The 21,987-nt window shown below is 59.8% G+C and overlaps 2 protein-coding genes across 2 annotated transcripts in view; one reads left to right on the top strand and one right to left on the bottom strand.

Annotated features, from left to right (window-relative positions):
* Positions 1 to 21,987, bottom strand: part of RSPH14 (radial spoke head 14 homolog) — a 74,114-nt gene that overhangs the window by 27,448 nt on the left and 24,679 nt on the right. The window lies entirely within an intron of this gene.
* The window catches only part of GNAZ (G protein subunit alpha z), a 51,785-nt gene that overhangs the window by 17,324 nt on the left and 12,474 nt on the right, over positions 1 to 21,987 (top strand). Inside the window, exon 2 of the mRNA XM_034989267.1 lies at positions 4,901 to 6,083. Coding sequence (XP_034845158.1) covers positions 5,361 to 6,083 — 723 coding nt within the window. The 5' untranslated portion in view covers positions 4,901 to 5,360. The remainder of the gene's footprint in view (positions 1 to 4,900; positions 6,084 to 21,987) is intronic.

Below are 21,987 nucleotides of genomic sequence, written 5' to 3'. Positions count from 1 at the left end.
TTTCCTCACCCATTCCTCAGTAATTTCCAGCCAGACCCAGCAGCGCTGTGGTGGGGGGGATTGTGGGTATCAGGGCCTGGGGACCCGTGAGCAGTTACTGAACCAGGGAACAATGTAGTCATCTAACCCTTAGTCCTTTGTCTCTGGGCCGACTGGGGAGTCGTAGGAGGCCCAGTAAAGCCCAGATTAGACTAAGAGAGAGGTAGGACTGGTAGGAACCTCACATAAAGGCAAAGAAGCCGAGCCTCAGAATGGGACTGTGCTGAGGTCCCATTTAGACCTTGGCAAATACTCTTGTTCACAGGACTCCCCTCACTGTATCCATGCACAGCCCAGTCTCCACCACTAGTTCCAAGGCACTAAACACTGATATGCCCTGGGCCATGGCTGAGCCCTGCAGAGCTGCAGGGAGAATTCTGAGTGGGCCTTCTGCTTGTTTGGTTCTGGTGACCGGAAAGAAGAGGGTGCCTCTAAGGGAGGGACCCACCTCGGATGTGACTGTTTGTGGCGGCCCCATGCAGATGGCAGAAGCCTCCAGACTTGGCCCGATGCACACCATCGCCTCCTGGCTGTGTTTCCTTCCCCTTTACTCCCACATTGCCTTGTGGCTGCACTGGTCAAGGACCACATGGCCAGCCCCAGGCTGCCGGCCCACTGCCCCCAAACTGCTCTCCTGATTCTCAGAAGCCCAGCCCTCAGCCTTGGGGTTGTGGTGCACGTACTTCCCAAAACACAAGTCACACCTCCTTGGACAGGGCGGCTTTGGGCTGAAGGCTGGGTGGGCGAATCTTGGTACCAGCTGGGGGCCGTTAGTCAGGCGTTCCAATCCACAGAATGGATGATGGGGGCCCCAAGTGGCCCTCTACTGGTGGGGGAAGCCAGGACCGGGCAGGGGGCCTGCCTCTTTCTCTTGTACCACGTGGCCTCCTTGCTATTTTTATTTTGGGGGTAGCTCACCCACAAGACATTTTTTTTTTTGGTGTTAAAATAGACATGACATAAAACTTACTGTTTTAACCATTTTTAAGTTTACAGTTCAGTGGTTTTAAATACATTAATAATGCTGTGCAGCCATCTGTCTCTATGAATTTGACGACTCTAAGGACCTCATTTACGTGGAATCACATAGTATTTGTCCTTTTGTGACTGGCTTCTTTCACTGAGTGTAAAGTCCTCAAGGTTCATCCCTGTTGTAGCAGGTATCCTTCCTGTTTAAGGCTGAATAATATTCCTGTGTGTGTGTATTTGACTTATCCATTCATCTGCCAGCGGATGCTGGGATTGCTCACCTCTTTGCTATTGTGGATATAAGTGCTGTTCTGAACACGGGTGTACAAAAATCTCTCCAAGACCCTGATTTCCGTTCTTTTGGGTGTCTACCCGAAGTGGAATTGCTGGTAATTCTATTTTTAATTTTTTGAGGAAGAACCACCCTACTGTTTTCCATAGCAGCTGTACCACTTTATATTTCTACCAACAGTGCACAAGGGAGCCAATTTCTGCTCATTCTTTTCTTGTTGTTTTTTTAAAACTATAGTACTCATCCTTCTCGGTGTGAGGTGGTGTCCTACTAGGGTTTTGATCTGCATTGCCCTCACGGTCAGTGACGTCAGTGACGTCGAGCATATTTTCATGTGCTTATTGGCCATGTGTTTACCTTCGGAGAAATGTGCGTTCAAGTCCTTCACCCAATTTCCAGTCAGGTTGTTTGTTTTGCTGCTGAGGTTTACTTCTCTGTGTATTCAGATATTAATCCCTTATCCAATATGTGGTTTGCAAGTATTTGTTTCCCACCTGTAGGTTGCCTTTTTACCTGTTGATAGTGCCTTTTTATGCACAAGATTGTGCAGTTTTTATGCAATCCAGTTTGCCTCTCTTTTTCTTTGGTTGCCTGTAGCCTTGGGTGTCACATCCAAGAGATCGTCATCGAATCCAGTGTCACTCAGCTCTTGACCTATGCTTTCTCCTAAGAGTAATATAGTTTTAGGTCTTACATTTAAGGCTTTGATCCATTTTAAGTTAGTTTTTGCGTTTGGTGTTTGGTAAGGGCATTGCCGTTTTTTTAAGAGAAGCCCAGCCTGGCAGGAGAGACTAGAGAAAGGAAGGACGCAGTGGAGAGAGGCGCAGGCCACAGGTGGGGACAGGGCACCCCACTGGCAGGGAGGCAGCCACGCATGAGCTGGCCCGTGAAGGTCAGGCAGAGTTCCGGTACAGGAGTGAGGCGAGGGGCCACCGATGGGCAGCAGCCCTGGGTGACCGAGCCAGCCCTCCAGAGGACAGCCCTGTGCTCAGCTTGGCAGACTCCCCAGGCCCAAGCTGCAAGGGGAGGGATTTGGGTTTGAGAAGGACCTGGCCGCAGGGCCATCACACGTGGCACTGAGAGGACATGGCCGATGCCTTGGTCCGTTTGGGTACAGCTCTGCACGGAGGCAGGGGACTGGCCTGCACGACCCCAGGCCATGTTACCTCTCTGGGCTAGACCATGTCCCAAGAGTGGGGTCACTGCAGGGTGCTCGAGGCATGGAGACTTGGTGCTTGGTTGCTGCCTGTCTAGGTGGCAGTGAACGGTGGTGGGAACCTGCCATTCGGGTGATCTTTGTCCCTATCACTGACCAGCCAAGGGAGAACTGGTCATTTGGGGCCTGTGTGTACCTCAGATTCTCAAACACAAGTTAAGGAAAACAATAATGACAACATGGGGCTCCGCTGCCATGGCTGGCCTTGGCTTTAGGAGGGAGGGCACTGGCAGGGAGGGCCCCAGGTGCCCTGGGCGGCTGCTGGGGACCTTGGACTCCTTTCTACACCTGAGGGTCCGCCAGGTCATCAGCAGGGCCCAGGGAGTAGCCACACGCTCACAGTCCAGGGTGGGGAGAGGCAAGCCTGGGTGGCACGAGAGACAGGGCCTTGTTAATGCCCTGACACTTGTTTACAAACCTCTCTTAAAACAAAAGTTCATTCAAGAAGGTACAGGAAATATGGTAAAATGCGAAGAAGAAAAAAAAAACAAAACCTTATTAATCCCACAACCTAGAACTCACTGCTGCTTGAATTCCTTCCCTGACCTCTGCTTGCACAGTGGGTACACGGCCTGTGTGTCCCCGACCCGTGGTCCAATGGGACTGTGGGGAAATGGCAAAGTTCCTCAGCCTCTTCACGCCCGAGTCTTTCCCTTCCTCTCTCCCACCAGCGCTCACTGAGTGCCCGTGGTGTGCAGGGTACAGTGCGGCTCCCAGGCCCCGAGGGACCGGGGCTTAGCACACAGGACGTGCTTGGTTCTAAGGGACACTCACAGGTGACAAGGACACTGGGGTACTGGCTGCCCCTGGTGGGCTTCCAGGCCCTGCACCGAACGCCCTACCTCTAACAGATGCTTGCGACCGGTGAGGGACAGGCTCTGTGGTGTGGAGTCAAGTGCCCAGGCCACACAGCTGGGATGGGACTCATCATCCTGGAAGCACTGGGGGCACATGGAGGTTCAACCAAGGGGGAGAGGTGGCAGGAGAGGAGCTTGCAGGGCCCCTGGCTGCGGAGGCAGGTGGGTGCAGGGAGAGAACAGGCCTCAGGGCCTGCTCCAGAGCAGAACTGCTGGGCCTTGCAGGCACAGAGGCCAGGTGGGAGCATGGCCGGGTGGGGAGACGAGATGAGGCCCCTGGCTCCCGGGGTCTGTTGGCCTTGGGTCCTTCCCATCCAGGGCCTGCCATGAGGGGAATGGGGGCATTAGAGGGGTGAACGCTGGCCGTAGCAGAATGAGGAGGCTGCCGGGGACGGCCAGGACAGAGGTTGGAGGAAGGAGGGCAAGAGTTGTGTGGGGCAGGCTGCCAGGTGGGGGCAGAGCCTGAGCTCTGGGTCTGCCCTCGTAGGGAGGGCCCTGGCTCAGCTGCTCATAGGTCATTGGGGGAGGCCTGAGAAGAGCTTGCAGGCATCCTGGGTCAGCAGGTGGCTGGCTGAGAGCTGGGCGCTGAGGTGCTGATGCCCTGCCCAGGGTGTGAGCACAGCTGTTCCTTACTGACCATCAAGGTGGGAGCAGGGGCATGAAAGACATGGCCTGGGACCCCGGAGCCTGTGGACTGCCCCCTTGCCTTGCCTTGGACTCAGCGACTCCCAGTGCCCTCAGATATACTCTGGCCTGGCTTGCCTCCCACACCTGGCTGCTGGCCTGCACCCCCCAGCCCCTGCTCCCCCAACTCAGCCCGCCCCACCCGAGGCCCCCCCCCGCCCCCCGCCACCTCCTCCACCAGGAGCCAGGTAGCTGTCCACCCTGTGGTGCTCCAGCCTGGGGCCTCTGCCTCGCTCTGCTCCCTGCTTATCTGCTTACTGCCAGGCCTGGCCAGCCTCCTCCTGGTGAATGTCCTGCCCTGAGAGAGAGCAGAAGTGACCGAGAGCCCATGAGAGGTGGTGAGGGGGGATCACCCAGTTACCCTGGCATGGGACCCCACCGTAAACCAAGGAGGAGCCAAGCCCCCATTGATGCTGTGGCAGCTACAAGAGAGAGTGATGGAGGTGGGGGGAGGACATCACAGCAGGATCGTCGTATTGAATCCTAATGACCACCAGACCCAGAGACGGAGGGTCTGGGAGGGTGAGGTTGGCCGGGTCCGGTGGGCAGGGAGGGGCGGCAGGGCCCCGGGCTCACTCCCTTGCTCTGAAGTCCTAGTGTGGTTCTGGGCACCCTTTCCTCAAGCACCAGGCTTCAGGCACACTGGCTCGGAGGAGGGGTGTGGGGCGTGGCTCCCAGCCCCGTTCGTTCTGCCGTGGATTTGGGCACAATTCTGCAGGGTTCCAAGGAAGGGAGGGGGTTTGATTCCCTGTTCCCCAGGCTGCTTCCCGACGAGGTCCGAGGTCTCCCTTTCCCACCCGGCCTGCGGTGGGAGGAGGCTCACCCTCTTCTCTGTGTTGGCAGGTGAAGGGCGGATGCCCAAGGCAGGGGGGCCGCAGGGAGCGCCCGCGGCCCCAGGGGCTGGCCTTCCAGCCACACTTAGCAGCACCGCCCCGGCAACCGGCAGCCAGACGGCAGCGGCCTAGGCAGACGCTAGAGTGCAGCTGCCCACCGTCGGGAGGACAGGGGATGACTGCGGCATACCGGGCCCCACGGTGGCCTGCGCAGGTGGAGTGTCACTAGAGGGAGGGCCCGGCCACCTCCTCGCAACAGGCGATCGCCATGCCAGCTGGAGAAGAGGTGCTGGGGCAGGGGCTGCAGCGTGGCATGGCCTCGCCCCCGCACCCGCGCTGAGCACTTCGAGGACAGCAGGGCTCCTTCTGCCGGGCGCACCCGGCCCACGTCTTCAGCGTCCCCTGCTCGGTGGCGACAGGGGGAGGTGCCCCGTCCCGTGCTCTGCATCTGGGCCCGCCGCTGCCGGACCATGGGATGTCGGCAAAGCTCAGAGGAGAAAGAGGCAGCGCGGCGGTCCCGGAGAATTGACCGCCATCTGCGCTCCGAGAGCCAGCGGCAGCGCCGCGAGATCAAGCTGCTCCTGCTGGGCACCAGCAACTCAGGCAAGAGCACCATCGTGAAGCAGATGAAGATCATCCACAGCGGGGGCTTCAACCTGGAGGCCTGCAAGGAGTACAAGCCCCTCATCATCTACAACGCCATCGACTCGCTGACCCGCATCATCCGCGCTCTGGCCGCCCTCAAGATCGACTTCCACAACCCGGACCGTGCCTACGACGCCGTCCAGCTCTTCGCGCTCACGGGCCCTGCGGAGAGCAAGGGCGAGATCACACCGGAGCTGCTGGGCGTCATGCGGCGGCTGTGGGCCGACCCCGGGGCGCAGGCCTGCTTCGGCCGCTCCAGTGAGTACCACCTGGAGGACAACGCCGCCTACTACCTGAACGACCTGGAGCGCATCGCCGCGCCCGACTACATCCCCACCGTCGAGGACATTCTGCGCTCCCGGGACATGACCACGGGCATCGTGGAGAACAAGTTCACCTTCAAGGAGCTCACCTTCAAGATGGTGGATGTGGGCGGGCAGAGGTCGGAGCGCAAAAAATGGATCCACTGTTTCGAGGGCGTCACAGCCATCATCTTCTGTGTGGAGCTTAGTGGCTACGACCTGAAACTCTACGAGGACAACCAGACGGTAAGTGTGCCGGGCTTTTCCTCTGCTTGTTCCTGCCCCCGCTGGCTCCTTGGGAAGTGGGTGGGCTTGAGGGTATGGGCCGCCCAGGGCAGGAGAGGCTGTAGTCAGGAGGGGAGCCATGGTGGCTCCGGCAGGGTGCTGTCCTGGGAGCACAGTGCGGACGGTGCTAGGTATCAAGGGCACTCTAGGACCTTGGGGTAGCACCTGCTGTCAGCTCTCTTGGTGGCCACCCTAGCATGGACAGGTCCCACTCTGACCTTGGTGCCCTGACAGGCCCTCAGGGCTCTGAATACCCTCTGAGGAACCACCACACCCTCGGGCTCCACCAGGTAAGGGTGCCCTCACCCAGCTGCTGACAAGGTGCTCTGAGACCCCAAGGTACCCAGGTGGCCCCCGCCTCAGTGCCACAAGCAGCCCACGCCCCGTGCCTGAAATACTCAGGGCGCAGAGGGCCATCCCTCTGCTGTGTGGGGCCTGCTCCTCAGCCCCAAGAGCATGTTGCTTGGAGCCCAGGGGAGGGGCTTGGACACCTGGGTGTCAAGGAAGGCTCACTGAGGAGGAAGAAGGGGAAGCTGGGCCCTGTGAGGGGCTTTGTTTCAGGTGAGGTTGGGGTGCAGTCACATGCACTGGGGAGTAACCTTGGAGGCTGGGAGGGAGGTTGACAGCTCTGCAGGACAAGAGTGGGGACAAGGCCCAGGCCAGGCAACCAGTTGTTGGTCCATGTAGCAATTCAGTAAATACACAAAACTTCTACCAATCCCAGGCACTGTGCTGGGTCCTGGGAACTGCAGCCACAGCCCCACAGCCCAGGGATCTGGATCCTGGGAGTCTGGCGGCCACAGGGTTAAGAACTGTTTCTGAGGTTTAATCCCCAGGGGTTGGGTGGGTGTGGGGATTCTTTCAGGCCCTCAGCCTTGGCTAAGAACCCACTGTGTGGAGAAGGGGGCTCAAAGGCAGGTGGTGGGTGGAGGCCCCCGAGAGTGGATGCAGTGTGGGGAGGTGCCAAGGGGCAGCCAGGGTTGGTGCTGAGCCAGTGAGGGCTCCAGGAGGAGCTGCTGGGCAGGAAAGGGAGCCAGACCCCTGGCAAGGAGGGGGCGGGCAACACGATGCAGGCTCAGCCAAGGCACAAGGCCCAGTGCTCAAGGCACCGCAGAGTCCTTGGGTGCCCAGGACTGGTGGTGGAGTCTGAGCAGCCAGACAGGGTAGGGGTGGCCCGGGCTGCCCAACCTGGGCTGTCCTGCAGAGGAGGTTTTGTGCCAGGCAGGAGCACTGAGCAGAGACCTGGAATCTGCCCTTAAGAGGTCTTTGATCCTAGGGGTGGGGGGCTTGGGGGCAAACGGGTCCATAAGTAGCTGTAAGTGGTATGGGCCTGTGGGTGTCAACGGCTTGGGGAGGCAGTGGGCTGGCAGGGGATGGCCATGGGGGGGACCCACCATGCTGGGAAATGGGGGGGTCAGCCTCCAGGGTCCAAGGGACCAGGGCGATGGCAAGGAAGGGGCTTGGTCCTTCACTCAATCTTTTTTAATGCAGGTGGTGGCTTTATTCTTTGGGTTCAGCTGGGAGTCTTAATTGAGCCTGCGGCCCCAAGAAAGCCTGTGGATGGCTACAGGCTGTGGCGACCATGCTGGATGCCTGAGCGTTTTTCTGGATAGAGAGAGGGTCTGTGGCTTTCATCAGGTTTTCAAGGAAGTCCAGCCTCTTGGAGGAGGGGAAAGAAACAGCTGCAGGTGGTCATGGAGACAGGAAGCAGGGCTCCCCTCATCTGCCCTGTGTGCATCCAGGGGTGTCTCCAGAGCTGGGCCTGGGCTGAGGATGCTGAATGCACAGGGCAGGACAAGCCTGCAGCTCCCTGTGGGCAGGGCCTGCCTTGCTCCCAGCACTGTGTGGTTTCTAGGGGTTCTAGCTCCTCTTATTCTTCTGCCTGTACCCACTTCAGTGCCATGTGTGGTTCTGGGCAGAGGGAACATCCTAGCTACGGGCAAGGTCAGGCTCCTTGAAGAGGCATTGTTCCGAGCAGAGGGCTTGGGGCTGACCAGGCCATGATGCAAGGCCAGGGTCAGGTGTCCAGTTGAGGCCCCAGGACAGTGCCAGAGCAGATCCACCAGCCACACGGTGCTCCCATGCTCAGCTCTCCGGGCTTCTGCCTGTTTGTCCAAAGGCTGGTGATAGCCTGGGCTCTGGGGCCTTCCTGGGGCCTAGATCTCAGGGCTGCTTCGTCTGTCATCTCCAGGGTAAGCATGGCAAGTTCCTTCAGCCCGGGGTTGGGCTCCCAGACCGTCTGTTGGCAGGCTCTGCCGGCCAAGCCTGTGCCCACAGGTGTGGCAGGACATGGGAGGTGGAGTCCCTGGGCCCTGAGATGGTCCCATGTCTCATGGAAGGATTTGGCTATCAAATGGGGTGGTTTCTGGAAGGCCTGTATTTGCCCCCCTGGAGGCAGCCAGGCTCTGGAGCTGCTCAGGGCATTTTCTAAAAGGAGGGGCTAGCAGCCAGGCCTGCACCCCACCGCTGCCGCCACCCTGGTCTCAGCAGGCCTGGGGAGGTGGTTGTTCCCCAGAAAAGGAAATTCTTCATGAGAAACTCAAGCGAGGCTGGAAATTCACTGGATTCCAAATAGTTGTGACCTTTCATGCTCTACCAGCAATATCTCAGGCTGGAAAACAAACAGGCTGCCGAGGAAAGACAATAGTCCCCGTGGTTCCTCCAGCCGGCTGGCCGCCGCGGTGGGCTGGCCGCCCAGGGGAGAGCCGGGCCAGGCGGAGAGCAGAGCCTGCCTCTGCTGGAGCCCGCAGGCTGCTCCCGCCGCCGCCGCGCCGGCCCGGCTCTTCTGTGCCCCTGCCCTCCTCCCGCCCGGCCAAGGCGAACGCACCCGTCGGGGACAGGACAGGGTTGCCCCCATGCCTTCTTTTCAAGGGCCCTCCACTGTCCCTGGGCCCCAGCAGAGGCGAGGCAGCCAAGACCCAGCCATGCTGATTTTTGCAGCAGCCAGGGGAGCCTGGGGGCCTGCCCGGTGCCGGGCTCTGGACGTGGCTCCTCAGAGCTCTTCTCTCCCGCTCGGCTCTTGAGGCCTCATCTTCTCTCTGACAACGACTGGCTGAGCACCCCCCGCCCCCATGCCTGGCAAACAAGCCACAGCCACCACCACCACCTCCCCCCCACCCCCCGCCCGCTGGCATCTGCGTCAGCACGTTGCCAAGGGTAACGTCAGGATCTCTAGGCTCCTGGGCGTGGAGGGCTGTGGAGGGCTGCAGCGAGCGCAGGGCAGCACCTGGGCAGGGGGAGGCAGATTCCGGGGCGTCCGTGGGCCATGGCAACGAGCAGACGCGAGGAACCACGCCCAGCCTTCATACTGATTCCCCGCCCTGATCCTGGAAGGATTGAATGGGTCCTCAGGCCTGCCTGGGGCCCCGTCCCCCTACACAGCCCTGGCAGGCACCTGGGGGCTCCAGAGTCTGGTGGGGCCTCTACTGTCCCCGCATGGGGTCCCCTCAGAGAGCACAGGAGGCTAGAGCACAGTTCAGGGACGTGTCACCTGACCGATCCTGTGGGGCGGTGGCGGCAGCTGTGCCTGTTGTCCCAGTCATGGGTGGGGGGACAGGTGGGGGTGCCCAGGCTTAGGACAAGTCATGGTCCCTCCCTGAGCCACACCTGCTGCCTGGGGCCAAGCCAGGGCTCCCTGCCTCTGGCCCACCTTTTGTGGGAGCACCACTTCCTGGCAGCTCTGCCTTCCTTCTGGGCCTGTCCTGTGGCCTCTTCCAGGAGTAAAGAAAGATAGGGCTTTAAACTCAGAGACTCGGCCACGGCCCCACTCAGGCACAGAGGCCGTGCTGGCTGGCCACCCATCCCACCATGACAGCCCCGAGAGGCTGTGTGCCCAAGGCCCCACCGCGGGTTCCTCGCTCAGCCGCCATCACAGGGGCTCTGCCCCCTCCCCTTTAGCGCCCCACCAGGTGGGGCCCCAACACCCTGCTGGGAACCCCCGGAAGGCACAGGGGGTGGGCACTTGCCCCCCCCAACCTCTGCCCCCTGCAGATGTGCTAGTGGACTCTGCGGCTGCTTAAGTGTAGAAGGATTCTTCAGAAAAGACAGATGAAAAGGCCCAGGTATAAAGCGTCAGTGTTCTCACGTGAAAACCCACAGGGAGCTCACCAGTTGCCCATTTTCCGGTGGAGCCCTTGGTGTTCCCGGCCCTGTAGAGGGCCTGTTGTGCACCTGCTATGTACGTGCTCTGTACCAGCTCTGCAGAGGCCAGATGCTGAGGTGAACCCAGCTTTCCCGATGACACAAGGAGCTCTTTGGGGGGGGTGCACACACCCAGCACGGTTGCGGTGTCATTTCTACAAACCTCATGCTGCCTGGGGACACCTGCCCCCTCCTTCAGAACCTGGCAGGGAGCAGTTCCCAGAGGTGTCCCCTGCTTTGCTTTCATGCAGGACCAACTGTGGCCACAGCAAGGTGTGGTCTGGGCCACAGCAAGGCTCACTGGGGGAGGCCTGGTGTCCCCGCTGCTTATCCAACAGATACCTGGCTGACATGTGTTGAGGAGTGTCCCTGGGGTGATGGGTAGGACACGAGGACATGCCCTTTAGGGGGTCAAGTTCTGCAGGTGGTGGGTGCTACATAACCAGACTCCAGACTGGTTGTCACCTCTGCCCAGCCCTGGCCAGTGGCCCCTCCTCATCCTGGGACCCTCAGCCTCCAGGGGAGCTGACCTCTAGACAGCTCCCACCACACCATGAGGCCAGGCCCAAAGCCCCGTCATCCACCCAGTCTCTATGGCATGTGCTGTGGGCACAGGACTGGCACACGGTGGTGCTTAGCAGACTGGACTGGGTGGGAAGCATGCAGGCTGGGGAAGAGCCAGAGGTCAGGGCCCTGTCTTCTGGGTGCGCAGCCACTGGGACACTCAACCCTTCTGGGGAGCCCCTGAAAGTACCGGGCCTTAAGGGGGGGGGCATGTGCAATGTGCCCCAGAGGGAGGGGGCTGCTCAAAAGTGTCCTACAAACTGTGTACCCACATCCTAGCACTGCTTTGTCATTCAGCCCTAAAGGGAGCTTGTTATTTAGTGCTTTAAAAATGGCGTGGTGTCATGAAATGGCCTGTTGAAGGTGATGCATTGGATTCAGTAAGACAGGATTTTACCTATGGTTAGCAGAGCTGGTGATCACAGAGCTGGGCCAAAGGAGGTGATCAGAACGGGCAACTGCCAGATGTGGGTGATACCCCAGCTTAGATTTGGAAGGGATCTCACATGTCCTTTAGTGTCCTAACCAGCCAGATTTGCAAATGGGGACACTGGGGCCTAGAGATCATCGATCACGTATCCCAGGGCTGAGTCTGGCTCTCAGGGGATGGGGAGCTGGGATCCTCCCTCAGGGATTCCAGAGCATCCTGTAGGTACAGGGGTACTCCAGGGAGAGCCTTGGGGCGTGAACTGCTTTACCCCCTTGGGCTCAGGAGACATGGGAGGCTGTCAGGGCTGGCACTGTCAGCCCTCACCCCATCAGTGGCAGGACCCCAGGCAGCCTGAGCAGAGCACCGCCCCACTCTGCCTCCTGCTTCTGACCTGGACGAGGACATAGATGCGGGAATTATGCCATCGGGACTTGGGACAGTGCGGAAACGCGTGCCATCGACCTGCATGGAGGCCCCCGGCCTTCCCCACCCCCACCCCCACCCCCACCCCATCCTGGGTCTCCCTGAGCCTCTCCTTCTGATCTCATGATGTGCCAGGGCCACATCCAATTTGTTGCAACCTCCGCAAATCGTGGATGACCCTGAGACATCAGAGACACCCTGGACCAGAGCCAGGAGGCAGGGCCTGGCGGGCAGAGGGGCCTGGGTTCCTTGGAGCGGACAGTCCCAGGCACAGATCTGAGCTGCTCTGTAGAGGCGAAGGCACTAAGAGGGCCAGGCCATGACGTGCCTCCTGCAGCAGGTACAGCGGGCACAGGGCTCAGCTGGCCACACGCTCTCCCCAGCGGCATCCCCTTTACAGCTTAGACCAGCTCTTTCCCTCTGTGGTTGGCTGCAAGGGGGACGGTCACACATGCACTCACAATTGGATTGCTGTCGGCCCAGATGTGCTGTCGGTACTGGTGAACGGTCCCCCCCACCACCACCTCCATATGGGCTCCAGGGTCCCTCGCTCTGTGGCCCAGCCCTTGTCCCAGCCCTAACAGGGCAAAGGCCACCTGGTCCCTACCTCAGCGGACCCTGGCCGTGAGCCCATGGCCACCACTCAGTGAGTGGCCAGTGGCGATGGGTGTTCGCTCCCCCAGGGCCCTGGGCTTCATGTGAGTCCCCACGGGGTGTCTGCTCCAGTGGGTGATGGGCAAGGGCAGAGTGGAGGGAGGGTAGAGAAGGCAGCAGCCATCAGCCGTCACTCCCCCACAGCACAGCCTGATGCCTATATGTGGCCCCTGGCACTTGCCAACTGATACTTCAGTTCCTTGGGCTGAGACCTCCTTCCTTCTGTTCCCAGGGAGACATGCAGCCACTGAGATCATTGTCATAGCGCTTTCTTCCGTTCTGCCTTCTCTGTTGCTCTGGAAGCTTCCAAGGGCTCCCATTTCCTGTCTACCTCTGTGCTTGACTCCTTGCCCTGAGTAAGTCCTCCGTCAGATGTCTGCCAAACAGAAGGACGAGGCTGGGCCCTGGCCTCGGGCCCACCTGCTGCTCAGTATGACCAGCTCCTCCGTCCCAGCTCCACACTGCATTCGGGATCCTAATTCTGCCTTTTCATTTATCCCCACCTCCTCATCCCTGTGGACCTAGCGCTGCATTGAGCACCTCAGCCACCCTTCCGTGGTGGTCACCTCCTGCTGTTTCACTGGAGGCCCCTTCCCCCCGCCCCCAGGCACAGGCTGTCACTAAGCCCAGCCGGGACACCATCCCCATCCCTCGCCTCTTCCCCCATGACCGACTTTGCCACGCGCTTTGGCAGAATCTGCATGGGGACGTCCACAGTGTTCCTCGGATCTCTGAGCCTAGTAGTCAACCAGCTTGGGCTCAACCAGGAGGTCAACCAGCTTGGGCTCCGGTGTGGGCCTTCCTCAGAGACAAGTTGGGGTCAGCCTCTTGCCTTAGTGCTGACAAGCCTTGAGGGAGAGGAGCAAGCAGGCACTCTCTGCACCATGTTGGCAGAGCTGGCCCCCCACCTGCCTCAGGGGGAGCCCAAAGCCAGGTGAGCCTCCCTCTCTGCACACCAGCCCACTGAAGGGCTAGAGCTGGCTGGGACCAGCTCACAGGTGCCAGTTTTTCCATTTTTAGGAACTTTGTGAGCTGTTTGACATCATGTTGGCGGCTTAAAATCATCCAGGAGAGAGTATTCACACCACAGAAATTGGCAGATGCTACAAATCAGCCCCCCTCCCGGCCGGCAGTTAAACATTCAGCAACCTACTGCAGCCAGTGACCCCAAACCCTAGCCAGGAGGGCCTGCGCCAGGGCAGGCTCACTGAGAGGTGAATTACACGATTCGCCATCTGCATCTTTTTGAAGAGCTGGGCAGTGTCCCTCTTTCTCAGACTCAGCAATTCCCCGCTCTGGCCCTATGACTGCAGGTGTTATTTCTGTTCACATTCATCTCGTTTGAGAACAGTAATTTGCCAGAGTGGCTCCATGCTCGTCCCGGGTCCCCCCCCCGCCCCCCTACTCTCCCCAGGCAGATTTACGAGAAGCCTTTCAGCGCAGAGAAGCCGACTCGGAGCTGGGTAGTTTTGCTTTCTCTCTGTCAGCACGTTAGCAGACTAACATGAGACCATCTGCTCAAGCTCGGGCCTATCCTGTGTTCTTCTCCACCTGAGAGGACAAGCCCTTGGGATACTCATTCAGGAAGCATTTCTTACACACCTCCTGTGTGCAGCGAGCTCACCGTCTAGGCACAGAAGTGATCATGCCCCTTCCTCCCGTGTGGTTAGATGAGATGGGCATCACGAAGCCCCTGAAGGGCTGGGGAGGCTGTGCCAGCACCCACTTGCACTGGCCCCGTGCTCACTGTGGTCGGCTTCAAGGCACCCCTGGGAAGCAGCTGCCGGGGTTTAGAGAAGCCGGGAGGGCCTGCTCTGCCCCAGAGACCAGCTTGAAGGAGAGAAGGGGGGCCCAGGCATCAGGGGCCTGGGTGGATTAAGATGAAGGTGGGAGTAATGATCTGTACTCAATGTGACCTTGCAGAATCCAGCCTGGCTGGGGCTGTGGGAGCAGCCAGCAAAGGCAGGACCGAGGGGCTCTTGGGGGGTGGGGTGTGGAGAGCTAGGGTCCTGGCTGCCCTACAGAAGGGGCAAGGCTCTGGGTGCTGCATCCTGTCCTCAGCAGTCTGAGGTGGACATCGATGCCTGCACACCCTGGGGTGGTGGAACTGGGGTTCGCTGGGGCAGCTGCGTCTCCTGCCCTCTATGCGCTTCCCCCTGTGCCATCTGATCTGCTCTAGAGGATGCCCCTTCCGCTGACTCAGAACATCTCCATTCTGTGCTTACCAGGAGCTTCACGGTAGAACTTGCCAGCCTGCATCCCACTCGGCCACCCAGCCAGTGGGATAATTCATTTCCCCAGCACATTAGTTCTGTTCCTTGAGCACACATCAGAACAGCTCTGGGTTTTAAGACACGGATTATTATTTTAAGGGATTTCTATAATCCGGGAACTGAAAAACAACTTGTCCACTGACCAAGAACGGACTGCAGGGAGGAGACTAAGAGCAGGGGGGCCAAGCTGACTTGGGGACCCTCAGTAACTGGCATAGATGGGGACGTTGGAGGTCTACCATCCAGGGGAGTTCCACAACAGCCCTGAAGAACACCAGAAATGCTTCTGTGCTAACAGGTTGCGGGTGGGAGGGCGCCCGAGAGCCCACTGGCTCTAACGATCTAGAGTTTTTAGGGAGATTGGAGTAACAGCTAGGGGGAGGGACAGGGCTGTGGGCATCTGAGGGGGACACTGAGGATGGAGCGAAAGGCACCCCTACTCCCTGTGCATGGCTCCCGACTGGACACGTGTCCTCAGACCCAGAGAACAAGCTCTGGCTGGCCCGAGAGCCTGGGCTACAGGGCCCCCCTCCCCAGTCCTGCCTTCCTCACCCCCAGTTGGCATCTCCCTGGCTCATGCACTTTCTCTAATTTCATTAATAAAACCACAGTCAGCCAAAGGCCCTGGGCTGACTGAGGCAACCTTTAGTTCTTGGATGGCTTCCCACCCCTGGGCCAGCAGGAAAGCACTGAGGGGAGCCTTCTCCTCCGTGGCTCTTTATTCAGTATTCAGTCGGGCTCCCTGGTCCTGCGCAGCCTCCACTTGGATGATCGGATCCAGTCTTGGCTTCCTCATCTGTAAAGTGGGACAGCCCCTCCGCTCAAGGACAAGACATAGTTTTGATGATCTCTGCCTTTACCTGTGCCTGTGCTTGGCACCCACAGGGCCTGGAACTGTGGGGCTCGTGTTCTGATGGAAGAGAGTACAGGTGTTGGGAGTTTAGCCCCGGGGCAGCTCAGCAGGACCGTGAACCTCTCCTAGCCCCCTTGGCCTCACCTATGACCCTGCCTGGTGTGGGTGACAGGGAAGGCGGTATGGGAATCAGCACAGGCCTATAAGGAACATGGTACTCTCCTGCCATTTCATTTTCCTCTCATAAGAGATAGCCATGAGCTCCCCCTGGACTAGCACATGGGCTGAGCCTGCACACAGCTGAGGTCCCCCAAGGCCAAGGTCAGCCCACTACAGAGCAGGCTGGGCCCCGGGGAGCCTACTGATAGCCATCCTGCCCACCTCCCCGCTTAGTCCCACACATGCCTCCCAGAGCCAGGCTGCAAGTGCCCCCCAGGATATGATATGACATCGTAGAAACATCAGGATGAGGGCGGTGCTGGACGGGCCTTTCATGGTCTGCTCTGACACTCAGACACTCTGGGGGCTTTTTATAGCCCGGCTGACCAGGGGACCTGGCATAGGGCTCTCAGAGCAAAGGCACTGGGGCACTGCCAGGCCCGGGCCAGGACATGTTCCTCCCGGGGGCATCCCAGTCCCCCAGCGACAGTGGTATGGGGAAGGCAGGACGTCTCTTCTGGTCAGCAAGGAGCCGGTGGCGGGCGGAGGCCTGATGATCCCTCAGGGCTGTCCCACTGTGCGAGTCCAGCCTCTGGACTTCCAGATCTTGTCCCTACTCCCACCTGACACTCTGTCTGCAGGCAGAGCTGCTGGGGCTCTGTAGCCCCACAACCCAGACTCTCCTGCCCACCTGTGGCCTGGCCTGGGCAACACCCTGAGCCACCCCAAGCTCTCCCCCAATGCTGCCTATCTGGGACAATGCGCTGGCACGGGCCTACTGAAGCAGGTGGGGACAGGTAGAGGTGGTCACGGTGTTTGGGGGCCCTCGCAGGAGGCAGTGACTCCTGAGCTGCACGTCCTGAAGACCAAGGCTGTCTCCCAAGTAAAGACGAGGGCTTGAGGCCAGAAATGGGGCCCTTCCCACTTTGTCTCCCCTCCCTGCCTTGCCTGTGAACGGGCTGAGAGGCTGGGGCAGAGCTGGCCAGGGCGAGCCCCAGGAGAGCACTGTCTGCTGCTGAAAACCTAGCAAGGTATGGGGTGTGTCGATGACAGTAACCGCATCCCGGGCGGGATGAAGCCAGCCGCCACCGCCTTGGGCAAACGCAGTGACGGGCGCTGGGCCAGCAACCGTCATTCCCAGGCTTGGAGATCCCTGTCCTGGCAGTGCCCGGGATCCATGGGGTCCCACGGTCGGCAGAATTCCCTAAATCACATCCCGACTGTGTGGCTGCGCCAGCATACACACGGGCAGTCCTCCCTTGGGAGAGGCTCTGCCACAGATCAGTCTCACCGGGGCTGATACCCAGAAGACTGCACTAGCCCTAGCCCCTTTCACCCCCCTGCAGATGGAGAAGCCAGGGTCAGGGCAGTAATAACCCACAGACAAAGGTTCCCCATGAAGATATCTGCTCCCCCCACCCCCGCCGCTGCCCTGGGCCCCAGCTTCCCATGTCCCTGCAGGAACTGGCTGCCAGTGCTTTCAGCGGCCTTTGCTCCTGGAGGTGTGGCCCGGGGCTATGCCCAGGAGTGCAGAAGCATGCTCCTTGCTGAACAGGGTCAGGCAAGGGTGTTAGGCTAGTGGGTTCCAGGGGGTCCCCCAGAGCTGAAAATACGGAGAGTTTTTTGCACTGCAGTTTCCTCCCTCGGTGACAGGGATGGTCTGCAAGCGCCGGGCCGGGCCTGTAATCTGTGTTGCCAGCTTCCAGTCTGCACGCACCTGCGTCCTGCTGTTTGCTAATTTCCCGTCAGTGACTGACAGCAGGGGGACCTGGATCAAGCTGACAAGATTTAACACAAAAACAAATAGGAAACAGTTCTCATTTCAGCCAAAGCAAAAATGGATTGAAAGAAGTCTTCCTCCCTGAGGCGGTGGGGGGAGGAGGCGGGCAGGGCCACAGCCTAGACTCCATTCAACAAGGCCAGTGGCCTGCTGGGTGGCCCAGGGACCCCTGCCCTCTCTGGGCCCGTGCATGAGGCAGGGGACCAGAACATGGGAGCTCCAGGCCCTTTCAGAGCAGATGCTTCCCACGTTGTCCTGGGAATTTGCTGCCCCGAACTAAGAGTCGTTTCTCATACCTAAGCTAACTCCTCAAGTGACAGGACACTCCCCACCCATGTCGCACTAACCCTGAGGCTCTGCCTCCCCAGGGCTGTGCCGATTCTTGTGGGAGTGGGATCATTGATTCTGAGGTTCAGTGAGAGCAGAAAGCAAACCAAGCGATGTGTGTATTTGGGGTGCGGGTGTCCTGGTCGGCCCACTCAGAAACCCAGGGGGCAGTTCAGTCAGCTGGGGCCCCAGGGGTGTTGTGTGGCCTGGGCTGCCCAGGTCCAGGCCCCTCGTCCCTTGCACAGCTCCTGAGGAGTCCAGGCAGCCCACGGGGCTGGGGCACAGCATTGGCCCAGAGCTCAGATGGCTGTGTGGGCTGTGGTTGGCCACAGAAGAAATGGAAGGAGGCGAGCTGGAGTGACCACACTTGTATTGAGGTGCCCTGGTTCTCAGCCCTGTGCCAGGCACCGTGGGAGAGTCGGTGGTACGCAGGCCTCAGCCCTCAGTCCCCAGGGGTTGACATCCAGGTGGGAAGACGAGGGCAGAGGACAGAGACTAGACCCCCAGATGCAGTCATGGGGCGCTGCATGCAAACCTCTAAGCCCATGCAAACCTGAGACACCCACCACACAGACGAGGGAACTCAGGTTCTAAGAACAGGTTCCCCAGGTGGCCCAGCTCGTCCCTCTGTCACCTTCTAAGGAGGATCCTTGGCTCTCCCCTGCCGTGGCGGGGAGGGGGGTTGAGATGCTCCCACCCTTGCTCTTACTTCGGGTCCCCCTAGTCCCCCTCCCTGTACACATGGGGAAGCCAGGGACCAGCAAACAGAATGGCCCACGGAGGGTGTGTGCCAAGCTGGGTGGAAGGCATCAGAGGCAGGTGGTCCAAAGCTAAACTGCTGGGTGAGGCAGGAAGTAGCTATTCCCTGTTTCTGGCAGGTTCAGAGGGGTTTAGGCTATTAGGACCCGAGTTTCAGCTTTACCAGCAGCCTGTTATCTTGTTTAAACAGACTTTGCTGTTTAAAGTGGCAGGCCTAGCCGGTGCTGTTACTATGAGCATTGCAGTTGTCACTGGATTGGGGGGCACGGGGATAGGCAAGCAGTGACTGACTTCTGCAGAGGTTGGAACACACTCCCACCCCAGAGAAGCCCCATCTGTTGCTGGCCCAAGGCCTGCAGGGCTGGGCACTTTAAAATGGGCCTCTCCTGACCCTTCTGTCCCCTTCCCTCCTTGCCTAGGCGTGCAGCAAGCAGGACCCTGGGGCAGGAGGGACCTGGGAAAGAAAAGGAGAGGAGAAGGTGGTGGGAAGGTCAAGGGCCCCATGAAAACCTGCGACTGTCCAAGGGCACTCATGAGGTGTGCCGCCCTGAGTTGCTAATCTTTCTGTGCCACATGCTAATCTCCACTCTAGCAGGGCGTCCTGTGGCCTCAGGGCTATTCGTCTGCAGGTGGCCCCAGAGGCTGGGGGTGGTAGAAGCAGGAACCAGGCAGGCCCATCCCACATGGCGTGGACAGGAACACACCCGTGGAGTCGGGGCCTGGGGCGTCTACACAAAACCCCCTGGGGGCTGGCCACGGGGGACGGAAACAGGAAAATAAAACCCAAGACTGCATCCACCAAGACACGGGATCAGGTAGATCCTGATCGTTTTAAAGCCGGAAGAGCTCCCGCTTATCAAACGCCTTTTCAGCTCGTTTTGCCAGATTGATCCACTGAGCGACGGAGCTGAAGTGAGAAAGGACGGGGCCAACTGTCAGTGAAAGACCAAGGAGGGAGGCCTGGCCCTGCTCTCCTCGATGGCCCCTGGGAGCAGTGTGAGCAGTGTGAGGCCCGCAGGCCATCTGTGGGCCAGGCCCAGGGCAGTGCACCTGTGCGGGAGGGCGGGGCAGGGGCCCTGGGCGCCCGTGGCTCCTCCCACCCCACCCTGGCCCCGCACACATGGCTGCCACACCGAACGATCGCCCACAGTGTGCGCCATCTGGCCCTGCTGCCGTCACCCCGCGTTCGGCAGACCGCCGTGGCTGGGTGCTGGAGAGACCTGTGCCCCTGACAGACGGGGCACTGTGCTCACGGCAGATGATGAGCAATGGCAAGAACGGGGTCCGATGGCGCTTGAAGCTGTGTGGCAAATTAACAGACGGTTGAGGTCGTGCTTCAGGTGGGGGGTCAGGGAAGGCGTTGGAGAGCTGACCCTCTCTGTGGGGACCCCAGGGAAGGAACAGCACAGCGGTGGCCGCGGCCCTCAGGCAGGGAGGGGAAGAATGAGTCAGGGAGCTGGGGGAAAGCGCGGTATCATCTTCTGTGATAGAAACGACTGGAAAGGTTAGGTTTTGTTGTGGTAGGGTCATGGGGAGAGAGCCCCAGAGCAGAAAGCCGGGAGATGGTCTGGCAAGAGATGAAGGGGGGAGCACTGGGAAGGAGAGGTGTGGACAGATTCCGGGTGCGTCTGGAGGTACCATCAATGGGACGGGATGCAGGCAGAGCCCACAGCCTGACACGGGGCCCTCTGCATGCCAGAGCCACCCACCCCCCCAGCCTCAGCTAGGCTTGTGCCCACAGCCTGGGACGCCTCTTCCTCTGGTGGCAGAAGTCAGCTCATTCATCAGTGCCCAGACGTGGCCCCTCCCTCCGTGCCGCCTGCCCTCCAGCTTGGACAGTTAGTGGCATATGTGTCCTTCCCCTAGGGGGACTCCGTTCTCATAAGCCAGGACTGCTCCTTGCTCTTCTTTGTCCCTCGAGGCAGGAGTGCACACTACACTCAGTAGGAGCTTAAGATGTAGCCAAGTGACCAACTGGGGTCCAGAGAAAGGGGACTAGAAGGGCAGCCAAAGCAGCGGGCAGAGGTTGGGCCTGAATCTCAGTGCTGCACCCAGTGGTGCTCAGTGAGTGGGATGCTGGGCCTCCAGCTTCCTCACATTATTGCCTATTGACCACATTTCTATTGTGACTCATTGCATGGTAGCCGAAAATAACTGCTGTCTCCTGGCTCGCAGGACCCGAGGCTGTCCAGTAAAGTTCAAGGAGAACCAAGGCAGCCCTCCGTGGGCCTGGCCGCACAGTGCGTGGGCAGCCCTGCTGGAGCAGACGGAGTCTGAGGGCTCCTCACCCAGGCCTCCACCCTATAGGGTTGCTTGCTGCATTGCTAAGGGATCAGCCACTGACACTTCCAGACTGTCCCACACATGCCACCCAGGGAGCCTTAAAGCTGAAAGGAGCCAGAGAGAAAAGGGGGTCAGATGCTGATCTGAGTGGACATCTGACCAAGGGTCAGAGAGCAAGGGTAGCCAGGGCCTACACCGGGGAGGCCACGAGAACAGAGTGGGATAGGAAACCATGGAGTGGGAGGGTGGGGGTGCTGAGGAGAGGAAGCCCCTGGTGGCTGTGACTGATGGAGGGGAGGGAGGGGCATGAGCTGCTGTCCCTGTGTGTGGACAGGTCTGTGTCCGTCTGTCTTGGCCTGGGCATCCTGAGGGCTTACACACAGCTACAGGGCCAGCGCAGCTCCGTGGCCTCGAGGGCCTAGGTTTGGGGGATGGGCAGCTGACCTGGGCCTGGGCAACAGAGGGCAGCAGGAGCTGTCCTGAGGGAGAATGCTGCTTGCCCCAGAGGCCCTGAATGCCCGGGAGGAGGGGAGGGGGAGCGACAGTGATTTCTGGCTCACCCGCGTTGCTCTGGTGGCTCTCCTCTCTGTGCTGTCCCTGCAGATTGGCTCCAGGGACAGTCAGGGGCTCATCGATTCATTAGCCTCATTAATCCAGTTCTCCAGTCTGACAAGGCAGCGTTTAGGTTTGTGGGAGGAAGAAGTGGGAAATGCTAACCACATTGGTCTGGACCCCGGTCATCCAGCTCTGTCCCCAGATGTGTCCCCCTTTCCTGAGGCCAATAGCTGGGGACCGGGGGATGACCAGGCCTGGGTGGCTGTGATTGTCTGGGGCTCTCCTTGTTGGGGGGCGGTTAGGCCTGGCAGCCGGGCCTAGGCAGGCCAGGCAAACCCTCTGAGCCCGTTTCTACATCTGTAAAATGGGAATATTGGGAGGATCCCCTTACAGCCTCTTTCCTGAGATGAACAGAGCTGGACATGCAGGCATCATGGTAGTCTCCACACAAGGGAAGAAGCAAGGCGCAGAGCCACCAGGGGCAGCTGTAGGGGCGAACACTGCCAGCACCTAACCTCCTCTCCCATCGGGAGGTCCCCTCCACCCAGGGGTGCTTCAGCCAGGAGCGGGTCACTGGAAGGACCTCCCCTCTTCCCTGCCCACTACCCTGTCCCGCAGGAAGAGTGGGGTCCCCTCAACTCCCAGAGACCCTCCCCTGCTTCCCC

This window comes from Mirounga leonina, unplaced genomic scaffold (assembly GCF_011800145.1).
Source record: "Mirounga leonina isolate KUSES-001 unplaced genomic scaffold, KU_Mleo_1.0 Mir_481, whole genome shotgun sequence".
NCBI lineage: Eukaryota > Metazoa > Chordata > Mammalia > Carnivora > Phocidae > Mirounga > Mirounga leonina.
The sequence above is the reverse complement of the archived record's forward strand: the minus strand, read 5'-3'. Positions and strand labels throughout refer to the sequence as shown.